The sequence below is a fragment of the Stegostoma tigrinum genome, chromosome 26 (assembly GCF_030684315.1).
Source record: "Stegostoma tigrinum isolate sSteTig4 chromosome 26, sSteTig4.hap1, whole genome shotgun sequence".
Classification (NCBI taxonomy): domain Eukaryota; kingdom Metazoa; phylum Chordata; class Chondrichthyes; order Orectolobiformes; family Stegostomatidae; genus Stegostoma; species Stegostoma tigrinum.
Genome location: NC_081379.1, coordinates 17,091,895 through 17,106,052, shown reverse-complemented (window position 1 = coordinate 17,106,052; position 14,158 = coordinate 17,091,895). Strand labels below are relative to the sequence as shown.

Below are 14,158 nucleotides of genomic sequence, written 5' to 3'. Positions count from 1 at the left end.
TGACAGTAGGTGAATGCAGTCAAATCCTTTCTTCACTCTCAAATTTCCACAATATTTACAACATGCTACCATATGTCAGAGTTGTACAGCACAGAAACAGACAGTTCAGTCCAACCCTTCCATGCTGATCAAGTCCCATTTGCCAACATTTGGCCTATATCCCTCTAAAGCCTTCCTATTCATATACCCATACAGATGTCTTTTATATGGTGTAATTGTACCTGCCTCCGCCACTTCCTCCAAGAGCTCGTTCCATACACGCAGCTTCTCCACCAACTGTGAGAAAAAGTGAGCCCTCAGGTTCTTATTAAATCTTTCCTCTCACACTTTCACCTTATGGCGTCTAGTTTTGGAACCCACCCCCCCACCAGGAAAAAGACCTTGGCTATTCATCCTATCCATGCCCTTCAATTTTATAAACTTCTATGAGGTCACCTCTCAGCCTCCGATGCTCCAACGAAAAATAGCTCCAGACTATTCAGCCACTTCCGATAACTCAAACCCTCCAGTCTCGGCAACATGCTTTAAATCTTTTCTGTACCTTCTCAAGTTTAACAACATTCTTCCTACAGAAAAGCTACCAGAATTGTACACAGTATTCCAAAAGAAGCCTCACCAATGTACTGCGCAGCCACAGCATGACATTGCAACTCCTACACTGAATGTTTTTTTCATTGCACACTACACCACCAATTTTGGCATCATCTGCAAACTTACTAACCATGACTCCTATATTGACATCCAAATCATTTACATCAAATGACAAAAGGCAGTGGGCCTAGCACTGATCCTTGTGACATATCATTCATCACAGGCTTCTAGTCCAAAAATCAACCCTCTACCACCCTCTGCCGCCCACCTTCAAGCTAATTGACTTGCTCTAACCTTGTGAGCCAGTCTACCATGCAGAACCTTGTGGAACGCTTTGCTGAAGTGCATAGTTCAGCATAACTAACACTTACACAACACCAACCATGTTATAACAAGCAGTCACATAGCATGTACCCTGACATACACAAACAGCACTGGTACAGCACATACCCAAATATGAACGGCTTTGGCACAATATCAACAGTCACAAGACATACCCTGATAAACAGCACTGGCACATATATTCTATGATATATATAGTTTTTGCACAATGTAGCCCATTATCAGGAAGCACTTACAGAGCACAAAATCTCTTTTATAAATGGCATTTTCATTAGAAATCTTTTCATAAACAGCATTCATATAGGTATATCTTTCCAATAATAACATTCACATAATAAGTGGAACTTTCGCTATAAAATTTGCATGACATAAAACTTTTAATGAACAAATTTCACACATTGTTAGCCTTGAACATTTGTTGCAACAGTCTCAATAAACGCCTTATACCGAACAGCAAGTTCTGTGAAGTTCACTTGAACTGAACATACCTCTCTATAAATTTCTGAAAAATTTTTCCCCGTAGGCTTTCACAGATCTCTTCTATGTATGGCTAATAGAAAGAAATAAGAAATAAAAATTCATATTGACCAAGCTGCTGGAGTAGTAATGTCTGTAGGTTACATTCGTATGGTAGGAGGTGGCTGTACATTTGTGAAACTCCATAATAGACCATAATTACTTACACTTTTGTAAAGAATACTGGACTTCCAAATCTGCAGTTTACCATAAAGGAGGAAAAGTGATAATCTGGAGAAATGTTTACTCATAGCTCCTCTCCTGAACTAGAAATTTTCCCGGAACTGATCCCACTATTTAAGCCTTTTGGATAGTGAAAGTTGTGTGACATGAGAGAAGGAAGTAGTAAAGATAACAAAACATAAAACTTGGGTGAGAGGAAGCACAATTATAAATACAAACTAAACAAGAACTGTAGCCCAATTAACAATTCTTTTTGTTATTCAGAGGACTGTTGTAGCATTACAAGAATATATGCATTATAAAAATGTAGAAATTCTTCAGAACAGGAGTAGGCCCAACAAATATGCAACACACATCAGCAATAACAGGTCTGTCACACAAAGTCAGTTCACTTATTCCCCCATACCCCTTTCTCACTGCAGGAGGGGGAAACTTATAATAGGGCAGAGAGAGCCCAAAGGTTGCATGTCATCAATGTCCTCATCCCTGCAAGGACAGAGTACGGGCCTTCGCAGGAGAAGATACAAACCACACCTGCGGGAACACAGAGACACCCGCATTCTGCCAAACAAGTAAATACCACTCTGCACGCCACTGCCACTCTCCCATTAATCTCACTCACTCTCAATCACTACATATCACTTCTGACCAGTGACATCCTGTCTCGTATAATTTGGCTGGTTTTGCTCATGTTCCCATAACAGGACATGGAAAGATCTCTGAGGAGAACAGTACCAAGGCCTTATAAGAACATAAGAACTAGAAGCAGGAGTAGGCCATCCGGCCCCTTGAGCCTGCCCCGCCATTTAATAAGATCATAGCTGATCTTTTTGAGACTCAGCTCCACTTACCCGCCCACTCACCATAACCATGAATTCCTTTACTGTTTAAAAATTTATCTAGCCTTGCCTTAAAAATACTCAGCGAAGTAGCTTCAACTGCTTCACTGGGCAGGGAATTCCACAGATTCGCAACCCTTTGGGTGAAGAAGTTCCTCCTGCTCTCAGTCCTACATCTGATTCTTGTTATTTTGAGGCGGTGCCCTCTAGTCCTAGTTTCACCTGCTAGCAGAAACAAACTCCCTGCCTCCACCTCATCTATACCCTTCATAGTCTTATATGTTTGTATAAGTTGTCCTCTCTTCTTCTTCTGAATTCCAATGAGCATAATCCCAGTTTACTCAATATCTCCTCATAATCCAACCCTCTCAACTCTGGAATCAACTGAGTGAATCTCCTCTGCACCCCCTCCAGTGCTAGTATATCTCTTCTCAAGTAAGGAGAGCAAAACTGCACACAGTACTCCAGGTGTGACCTCACCAGGACTCTATACAGCTGCACCAGCATAGCCTCCCTGTTTTTAAACTCCATCCCTCTAGCAATGGTAGACAAAATTCCATTTGCCCTTTTCATTACCTGCTGCACCTGCAATTCTACTTTTAGCGATTCATGCACAAGGACACCCAAGTTCCTCTGCACAGCAACGTGCTGCAATTTTTTACCATTGAGAACATACTAATTTTCCTGTTATTCCTACCAAAATGGATGACATCACACTTGTCAACATTGTACTCCATCTGCCATACCTCTGCCCACTCACTTAGACTATTTATTTCCCTCTGCAGACTTTCAGCGTCTTCTGCACACTTTGCTCTACCACTCACCTTAGTGTCACCTGCAAATTTTGACAAACCACACTTAGTTCCTAACTCCAAATCATCTATGTAAATTGTAAACAATTGCGGTCCCAACACTGGTCCCTAAGGCACACCACTAGCCACTGGCCGCCAAACAGAAACACACCCATTTACCCCTACTCTTTGCTTTCTACTGGTCAACCAATCCCCTATCCAAGCTACTACATTACCTGTAGTACCACGGAACTTTATCGTATGTAGTAGCCTTTGGTGTGGCACCTTGTCAAATGCCTTCTGGAAACCCAAATACACCACATCCACAGGTTCCCCATTGTCCACCTTGCAAGTAATGTCCTCAAAGAATTCCACCACATTAGTTAAACATGACCTACCCTTCATGAGCCCATGTTGGGCGTTTCCAATGGGACAATTTAAATCCAGATGTCTTGCTATTTCTTCCTTAACGATAGATTCAAGCCTTTTCCCTACTACCAAAGTTAAGCCACCTAGCCTATAGTTACCTGCTTTTTGTCTAGAGATAGTAGAAACTCCAGATGCTGGAGAATCTGAGATAACACAGTGTAGAGCTGGATGCTCTGGAATGGGTACTTACAGCTACTTAGAGTACACCTCTTCCCACCCAACTTCCTGCAATCATGCCATCCCCTATTCCCAATTCCTTCACCTCCGCCACATCTGCTCCCAGGACGAGACATTCCACTCCCGTACATCCAAGATGCCCTCGTTTTTCAAGGACCGCAACTTTACCCCCTCAGTGGTTGAGAACGCCCTCGACCGTGTCTCCCACATTTCCCGCAACTCATCCCTCACATCCCCCCCCGGCAATAAAAACCTAAACAGAATCCCCCTTGTCCTCACGTACCACCCCACCAACCTCCAGATCCAACACATCATCCTCCAACCCTTGCGCCATCTGCAATCCAAAGACATTTTTCCCTCCCCACTCGTATCTGCCTTCCAGAGGGACCACTCTCTCCGTGACTCACTTGTCTGCTTCATACTCTTGTCCAGCCCCACCACACCTGGCAAATGCTACACCTGCCCTTACACACCCCCCTCACCCCCATCCCAAGTCCCAAGAAGACTTTCCACATCAAGCAGATATTCACGTGCACATCTGCTAATGTGGAAATCTGCATCTGCTATTCCCATTGTGGCCTCCTCTACATCAGGGAAACCAAGCGGAGGCTTGGGGACTGCTTTGCAGAACACCTACGTTTGGTTCGCAATAAACAACTGCACCTCCCAGACATGAACCATTTCAACTCCCCCTCTCATTCTGCAGGCTGTTTTCCAATTTGCGGGAACCATCCCAGAGTCCAGTGAATTTTGGTAAATAATTACTAGTGCATTTGTTTTTCCCCCATCACCTCTTTTAGTACCCTGGGATGTATTTCATCAGGGCCAAGAGACTTGTCTACCTTTAGCCCCATTAGCTTGCCCTGTACTGCCTCCTTAGTGATAACGATAGGTTCGAGGTCCTTGCATGCTCTAATCTTCTTGCCGTTAGTTTTCCGCATGTTATTTGTGTCTTATACAGTGAAGACCGACATAAAATAACCGTTTAATGTCTCGGCTATTTCCTCATTCCCAGTTATTAAATTGACCTTCTCATCCTCGTTTACCTTCGCCACTCTTTTACAATTTACATATTTATATTTATAGAAACTTTTGCTGCCTGTTTTTATATTCTGAGCTAGTTTACTCTCATAATCCATCTTACTTTTCTTTATAACTTTTTTGTGGCTGTTGGCCTTGAAAGATTTCCCAGTCTACTAATTGCCCACTACTCTTTGCTGTTTTTGTACGTTTTTTTCAATCTGATACTTTCCTTTATCCCCTTAGACGTCCATGGCTGGCTCTCTCTTTTCCTACAGTTCTTATCCCTGGAATATACTTCTGCTCAGCACTGTGAAAAATTGTTCTGAAAGTCCTCCACTGTTCCTCAGTTGACCCACCATAAAGTTTTTGCTCCCATTCTATCTTCACTAACTCCTCCCTCATTCCTTCATAGTCTCCTTTGTTTAAGCACAGGACATAGGTACTGAATTTAACCTTCTCACGCTCCATCTGTATTTTAAATTCGATCATACTGTGATTGCTCCTTCCAAGAGGATCCCTAACTGTGAGGTCATTAATTATTCCTGTCTCATTATCCAGGACTAGATCTAGGGTAGCTTGCTCCCTCATAGGTTCCATTACTTATTGTTCAAGGAAGTTATCGTGGATGCATTCTATGAACCCCTCCTCAAGGCTGCCATGACCAACCTGGTTTGACCAATCGATATATAGATTAAAATCCCCCATGATAATTGCCGTATGATTTTTAGATGCATTAGCTATTTCTATGTTTATTGCCTGCCCCACCAGAATGCCATTATTTGGTGGCCTACAGACCACACCTATAAGTGACTTCTTCTCCCTGCTACTTTTAATTTCCACCCAAATGGATTCAACGTTTTGTTCAATAGAACCTATATCATCTCTCACTACTGCCCTGATATCATCCTTAAAAATCAGAGCCACACATTTCCCTTGACTTCCTGTCTGTCCTTCCAAACAGTTTGATACCCCTGGATATTTAACTCCCAGTCATGGCCATCCTGTAACCATGTCTCTGTAATGGCCACTAAATCATACTCATTTGCCATCATTTGTGCCATCAACTCATCCACCTTGCTTCGAGTGCTCCGAGCATTCAGATAAAGTGCTCTTATGCCAGTTTGTGCACCTTCTTTGAGTCCTATTACCTCCATTACTAACATTCCAAAGGATGCATCAACAAGGCTGTCTCCTGCATCCCCATCAGCCAAGATACTGACATCTCGCGGTGAACGCTCAGCACAGAGAGTTGATTTACCATCTGGCAGAGGAAGAAATGGCAAAGCACCTGGCTCTCAGAGAAACGCCAGAGAACAGCCAATTTCTCAGCCCCAGGCAGGCTGTGAGCGAGTTCTCAAATGCACAGACATGTCTCGAACCCCACTGGGTCCCTATACAGCTTGCCGACGGTATTAACCACGCTCCTGGAATTGCCACTTTGAAGCCAATGGACAGACTGTGACCCACACCCTGAACTACAAAGGCAACAACCCACTGCCCGAAGACACCCCAGCCAACCCAGTGACCGGGAACACCCCAGCCAGCCCAGTGACCATAACCAATGACCTTGACCGGTAATGGGAGGCTGCTTTTAAATTACCCCCTGACTGACAGATGAATCCATGACATGCTGCCATGTGCATGCCATGTCTTTGCCACATTGGCCGCTGGCACATGGAGTAGGCGTGATACTGAGGTACCACACGACCTTTCAACAAGGACTGTGCCCCCAAGACAACATTATCAACATCAGCAGCAAGGCAAACTGATTGGCCATCTGACTCCATTAATTGATAAGGCCAAAACAAGACAAGACAAGACAGGAATGTTCCAAGATAATAAAATGTGAGGCTGGATGAACACAGCAGGCCAAGCAGCATCTCAGGAGCACAAAAGCTGACATTTCGGGCCTAGACCCTTCGACACCACCTCCTACCGCCCCCTCGATCATAACCCCACACGTGAGCACCAAACCATCATCTCCAACACCATTCATGACCTCATCACCTCAGGGGACCTCCCAACCACAGCCTCCAACCTAATTGTTCCCCAACCCCGCACGGCCTGTTTCTATCTCCTTCCCAAAATCCACAAACCTGCCTGCCCTGGTCGACCCATCGTCTCAGCCTGCTCCTGCCCCACCGAACTCATCTCCACCTATCTGGACTCCATTTTCTCCCCTTTGGTCCAGGAACTCCCTACCTACGTCCGTGACAACACCCACAGCCTCCACCTCCTCCAGGACTTCCAATTCCCTGGCCCCCAACACCTCATCTTCACCATGGATGTCCAGTCCCTATACACCTGCATTCCACATACAGATGGCCTCAAGGCCCTCCGCTTCTTCCTGTCCCGCAGGCCCGACCAGTCCCCCTCCACCGACACCCTCAGCCGCCTAGTTGAACTCGTCCTCACCCTCAACAACTTCTCTTTCGACTCCTCCCACTTCCTACAGACTAAGGGGGCGGCCATGGGCACCCGCTATGCCTGCCTCTTTTTAGGTTATGTGGAACAGTCCCTCTTCCGCACCTACACAGGCCCCAAACCCCACCTCTTCCTCCGGTACATTGATGACTGTATCGACGCCGCCTCTTGCTCCCCAGAGGAGCTCGAACAGTCCATCCACTTCACCAACACCTTCCACCCCAACCTTCAGTTCACCTGGGCCATCTCCAGCACATCCCTCACCTTCCTGGACCTCTTAGTCTCCATCTCAGGCAACCAGCTTGTAACTGATGTCCATTTCAAGCCCACCGACTTCCACAGCTACCTAGAATACACCTCCTCCCACCCACCCTCCTGCAAAAATTCCATCCCCTATTCCCAATTCCTCCGCCTCTGCCGCATCTGCTCCCACGATGAGGCATTCCACTCCTGCACATCCCAGATGTCCAAGTTCTTCAAGGACCGCAACTTTCCCCCCACAGTGATCGAGAACGCCCTTGACCACGTCTCCCGTATTTCCCGCAAGATCCCTCACACCCCGCCCCCGCCACAACCGCCCAAAGAGGATCCCCCTCGTTCTCACACACCACCCTACCAACCTCTGGATACAACGCATCATCCTCCGACACTTCCGCCATTTACAATCCGACCCCACCACCCAAGACATTTTTCCATCCCCACCCCTGTCAGCTTTCCGGAGAGACCACTCTCTCCGTGACAACCTTATTCGCTCCACACTGCCCTCCAACCCCACCACACTCGGCACCTTCCCCTGCAACCGCAGGAAATGCTACACTTGTCCCCACACCTCCTCCCTCACCCCTATCCCAGGCCCCAAGATGACATTCCACATTAAGCAGAGGTTCACCTGCACATCTGCCAATGTGGTATACTGCATCCACTGTACCCGGTGTGGCTTCCTCTACATTGGGGAAACCAAGCGGAGGCTTGGGGACCGCTTTGCAGAACACCTCCGCTCAGTTCGCAACAAACAACTGCACCTCCCAGTCGCTAACCATTTCCACTCCCCCTCCCCCTCCCATTCTTTAGATGACATGTCCATCATGGGCCTCCTGCAGTGCCACAATGATGCCACCCGAAGGTTACAAGAACAGCAACTCATATTCCGCCTGGGAACCCTGCAGCCTAATAGTATCAATGTGGACTTCACCAGTTTCAAAATCTCCCCTTCCCCTACTGCATCCCTAAACCAGCCCAGTTCGTCCCCTCCCCCCACTGAACCACACAACCAGCCCAGCTCTTCCCCCCCACCCACTGCATTCCAAAACCAGTCCAACCTGTCTCTGCCTCCCTAACCGGTTCTTCCTCTCACCCATCCCTTCCTCCCACCCCATGCCGCACCCCCATCTACCTACTAACCTCATCCCACCTCCTTGACCTGTCCGTCTTCCCTGGACTGACCTATCCCCTCCCTACCTCCCCACCTATACTCTCTCCACCTATCTTCTTTACTCTCCATCTTCGGTCCGCCTCCCCCTCTCTCCCTATTTATTCCAGTTCCCTCTCCCCATCCCTCTCTCTGATGAAGGGTCTAGGCCCGAAACGTCAGCTTTTGTGCTCCTGAGATGCTGCTTGGCCTGCTGTGTTCATCCAGCCTCACATTTTATTATCTTGGAATTCTCCAGCATCTGCAGTTCCCATTACCTCTAAGACAGGAATGTTGTCAGCACTCAGGCAAGCACTAAGTAAGAAAGTGAATATCCCCAAAATGCAGCCTGCTCCAGTCTGCAAGTTGGTGCCTGTCCCTATGCGTCAATATGCCCACTGTAGTCTTTCAATGTTAAATACTGGCACATCCTGCAATGCAGGTTTATGCATGCAGAGGCACTTCCAGTGCATACTTAATGTGCAAGGATGGTGATGATGGGTTAAACAGATGGCAGATATCAATGGATAAGAAATGCACATGTGCCTGGTGCCACAGGTTCATATCTTTGGCTGCAGTTTGGCCAGAGGCAGCATAGATATTATTTGGAGCAACAGATCAGCTGAATCAGTCAGGTTTACTCGCTCTGGTTTCCTTGTCGAGACTTCCTGCTGTCTAGCTTGTTCTTCTCGAGCATGGTAAGATGGGAGCGTTAATGAAGCATGTTGGGCTGTTAACAATGTATTTAACAGTCAATATTGAGTATCAATGAATGGCTTGGGGTTACCTACTGAGAATCTCATCATGATACTTGTGAAAAGGATAAAAGATGGAGCAACATGATCTTGATGTCAATTACCTTGCCGCAAGTGTACAATGCTGCCATCATCGTCAAAATAGTTCAGACATGTATACAATTCTGCCCAGTGTCTTTGTATGCAATGCACGAACAACAAGCGGGAGTGGACTATGCATCCCTCTGTCATTCAATAGGATCATGGGTGATCTGATTGTAATTTTAAAACATTATTCCCAGCCATGTTATTCTACTCCCGCGTTTAACAAGATTCTATCTACCTCAGCTTTAATAACAGCCGAAGACTCTGCTTCCACCAACTTTTCATGAAGGAAGAACTGTAAAGACTCATGCCCCTCATGGAGAGAAGTAAAAAATCACCTCAACTGTTTTAAATGGATGACCCCTGATTTTTACATAGCTACCTCATAGTCTGGATTCTCTCATAAGACAGAACATCCTCTCCACTTATATCCAGTCAAGGCATTTCAGGAGTTGCCTCTTACTCTTCTAAGTACCACTGGATATAAGCATGGCCTCTGCAACATTTCCTTATTCGACAAACCTCTCTGTCTAGATAGTAGTCTAGTAAATCTTCTCTCAACTGTACCAATGCACTTATATCCCTCTATGAAGAAGTTAACAAGTATGGTGCACAGTACTCCAGATTTGGTGTCACCCGTGCTGTGCATAAATGAAGTATAACTTCCCAAAACAACCTCTCACATTCCTTTATCTTTTTAAACATTTCCATTAGCTCATATCTTAACCATCTAAACTCAAAAGAATACAGTACCACATTATAATTCTTAATGCCACCTTGTCTAAATGCTGCCCCGAAGATAAGCAAATACAGTCTCAAAGGTGAGATCACATAATATAGTTTATTATCATTAGAATAAAATAACAAATGTCATTTAAGGATCCTTTACATCAGAACTACTGAAAGCACTGAGCCTATGTGGCTTCCAAAGTTGCCTTTTGTTGTTAGCCAGATGGGTCATACAGACATTTTCTAATTGTGCCCTAATTCACACCAAGTTCCACTCACCAATCATTCCTGTACTCATTGGCTCCTCGCCAAGCAATGGCTTGATGTCTGATTTGAAAACAGTGAAGAGCTATTTATCTGAGGCTTCGGCCCTCCTTATCTCTCTGAACTTCCCCAAACCCACAGCCCTCTAAAATATCTGCATTCATCTAGTTCCCTGAGTATTCCTGATTTAATTTCTCCACCACTGCCAGATATGTCTTCAGTTGCATGCTCTATAAGCTTTGCAAATCCCTCCCATTACTTCTCCTCCTTTCTACCTCATGCCCTGCTTTAAGATACTCCTTAAGACGAACTCTTTGATCAACCTTTAGGTCAACTGACCAATTCATCTTCTAATGGCCCTTGCTGTCATATTGTGCTTCCCCAGATCATATATCATAGATTCCCTACAGTATAGAAACAGGCCCTTTGGCCCAACAAGTCCAAATTAACACTCAGACCATCCCACCAAGACCAACTCCCCACAACCCACCTAATCTGCAAATCCCTGAACACTATGGGCAATTTAGCATGGCCAATCCACCTTGCCTGCATATCTTTGGATTGTGGGAGGAAACCGGAGCACCCGGAGGAAACCCATGCATATACGGGGAGAATGCGCAAACTCCACACAAACAGTTGCCAGAGGGTGGAATCGAACCTGGGTCACTGGCACTGTGAGGCAGCAGTGCTAACCACTGAGCCACTGTGCCACCCCTAAAGATTATGCACCTGTGGTGAATAGCAAAGGATGGTTTTGGTCTTGTGAAGAACCCCAGGATGTTTTATTACTTTTGAAAGGTACTGTATAAAATGTATCGTTGTTGTAATCAGGACCTACCTGAAAGAGACTCGGAGGCACCTGCTTCTTGGCCAAATGGGTTTGCACATGATCCACAGCTTGCTTGGTAAAAGGCTACAAAAGCAGTGAATCTATATTAGCACTTTACCATATCAATACATCTAAAAACCTTTTGTAAGAAATTATTTTTTCAACATTCATGCTTTCAGTTGGCTTATGTTAACTGCATATTAACTGAGTTTAAAACCATACTCAGGGAGTGGACATGAACTCTTGATTCACTTGCGCTCCTGCATTTAGGAACATAATTAAATGGTGGTATTTGGGTTTGGAGGTGCAAATCTGTAATGAGTATTTTTGTAAATAATAGCTCCAGTTTAACTCCTTCACCACCTGGCTGTCTGGAGTGGGACTACTAGTGCAAATTTTATGTCTCGTTGGTACCAATTCACAGTTCCAATGGAAATAAACATGTACTGTTTACTTCCTCAAGCACTTTCAAAATATTGAAAACTTCCTTTGGATTCCTATTACCTATGGTGTTCCAAAGAATAAATTCTTAGCTTGTCAAGTCTGTGTAACTATGGCCTCTCACTCCAAGGTACACTCAAGCAAATATATGGTACATCTTTACTGTAGCTCCACATTTTCTATAATTGCGTGCAAATTATATTTCTAGCGAATTTCTTGATATCTCTATATTGAACTTTGATACCTGGAACTGGGCTGGGGTAAGTGAAGTGAGTATGTGTGCATGTTGTGTGTGGTGTGTGCGGGGCAGGGGCAGTCGTCTGTCCGTGGAGTAGACTAATGCTGCACTTCACACCTTACTGCCGTTCAAGGCAAGGCTGAGGGTCTCATGATATTGGGTCTCAGGTGTCATTTCAAGACTGCAGAATGCCAGTTTAATAGAATGCCAGCCTTGGACGATGGCTAATTGTACAGTGGTTCACAAGGATCATGTTGGGGATCAGATCAGAGCATTGGTGAACAATCGAATCTTGGGTCAGTACAAACAGATCATGAGATTCTGTGTTGGAGATCAATGCTGAGGTTGCAGGAAGCATCGTGGGCTTCCAAAAGTCTATCCTCCAATGCATGGTGTAAATGCAGGTCCTGATACAGCATGTTTTATAAGTGGAACTATAGATCCTGTACCTGATACAAATGCAGAAATCAAATTCTCATTACTGGTGCAAATGTTGTCAAATTTGTGGAGCTTCAAAGCAAAAGGTAGCAAACTCACATGTGAACAGGACAGTAATTCTTTCATTATATATTTATCGTAGATCTGTCGACTTCGACACAAACGATCCTCTTCTGAGTCTAGCTTTTCATAGTCTTTGATCTGAAATGTGAAAATATTTCTAATTACAATAACATTGCTTAAACTGAACATCTTTAATCTTATAGATTATTCAGTTCACATTGCATTTGACTAGTTTCACAAGAATACCAGAAGATCACTTTTGCCAAGGTAACCTTTTGGTTTCTTTCCCCCTCTGGCATTAATTGGTTAAAACCTAAATTGCCTAAGTATAAACAAAGTACTGTTTTCTCAATCCCTTTGAGAGTTTTAATTTTAAAAACATCAGTGAAAACTTGATAATTTATGCATATACAAATTCTCACAGTAGTAACAAAAACAGAAGTTGCTGAAAAAGCTCAGTAAGCATCTGTGAAGAAAAAAAATCAGAGTTATTGTTTTGGGTCCAGATGTTGCCAGAGCTGCTGAGCATTTCCAGCAACTTCTAATTTTGTTCCTGATTTACAGCATCTGCAGTTATTTCAGTTCTCACAGTAGTAGTACTTCACGACATAGCTACTGATAAACATACAGCTAAAATGCAACAGAGGCCACATTGCATGGGGGAAAGAGAAGATTGAAAAGACATTATATCCTGCTCTGCAGGAAAGCAAAGCTCAGACTGGAAAAGCACATTCAAGGATGGAAATGAAAACAGCTTTGGAAACCAGTAGACAGCATTCCTCACACAATATAGTAACAACCTCGAGTAACCTTAGAGCCAAGGCACTGACAGAGAGAAACATATTCACTCCTAACATAAATTCAACACTTGAAGTAAACTCTCAGTTATTTGGCAAGCTGTGATCTGGTGAACTGGAATTGATTTCAATGGAATAAACTGTGGTAGGTTCAAAAATACACTGGCAGATCACATCTGCAAAAGCGATAGTAACATTTTAATTATTTTTAAAATATCTTTCATACCATTTGTAAAACCCAAATTACTTTTGCAGCCAAACTGCCTCAAAAACTTACACAAAAGAAAAGTAATGTGAATGCTGGAAGAGTGGAATTTTAAAAATGCTGGAAAAACTCAGAACATCTGGCAGTATCTGTGGAGAAAATAGGAGTTAATGTTTCTAGTCCAGAATGACTCTTCTTCAGAACTTCAGAGTCATACTGGACTTAAAACATTCACATTGTTCCTCTCCCCACAGATGCAAGGAGACCTGCTGGGTTTCTCCAGCACTTTCTGCTTTTATTGGATCAACTATTTCACAGATTAACTGCTCCAAAATTATTGTACTCCACTATCTCCTAGCTTACAAGGATAGATACACAGCCTACAATCTGCAAACCGTCTTTTGCTAGGGGTGATTACCTAATATCTCAGAGTTCTGGTGTAACAAATTCGTCTCATTTTCCAGCACATCCTATTCTCCAGCCAGAAGGCAAAGATCAAAACCCGAGCAACCAGACCATTAAATACAGACTAATTTGTGCCTCAATTTTTGGACAGCATTCCCTTTTTCCCTTCTAATGCAGTCTCTGGCAA

At 44.3% G+C, this 14,158-nt stretch overlaps 1 protein-coding gene across 2 annotated transcripts in view; it reads right to left on the bottom strand.

Moving 5' to 3' along the window:
• grk3 (G protein-coupled receptor kinase 3) overlaps window positions 1–14,158 on the bottom strand; it is a 278,643-nt gene that overhangs the window by 105,186 nt on the left and 159,299 nt on the right. For both annotated transcript variants that reach the window (XM_048555682.2, XM_059655001.1), the window contains 3 exons: window positions 12,601–12,702; window positions 11,394–11,468; window positions 1,422–1,483 (listed from right to left, as the gene is read on the bottom strand). In XM_048555682.2, coding sequence (XP_048411639.1) covers window positions 1,422–1,483; window positions 11,394–11,468; window positions 12,601–12,702 — 239 coding nt within the window. The remainder of the gene's footprint in view (window positions 1–1,421; window positions 1,484–11,393; window positions 11,469–12,600; window positions 12,703–14,158) is intronic.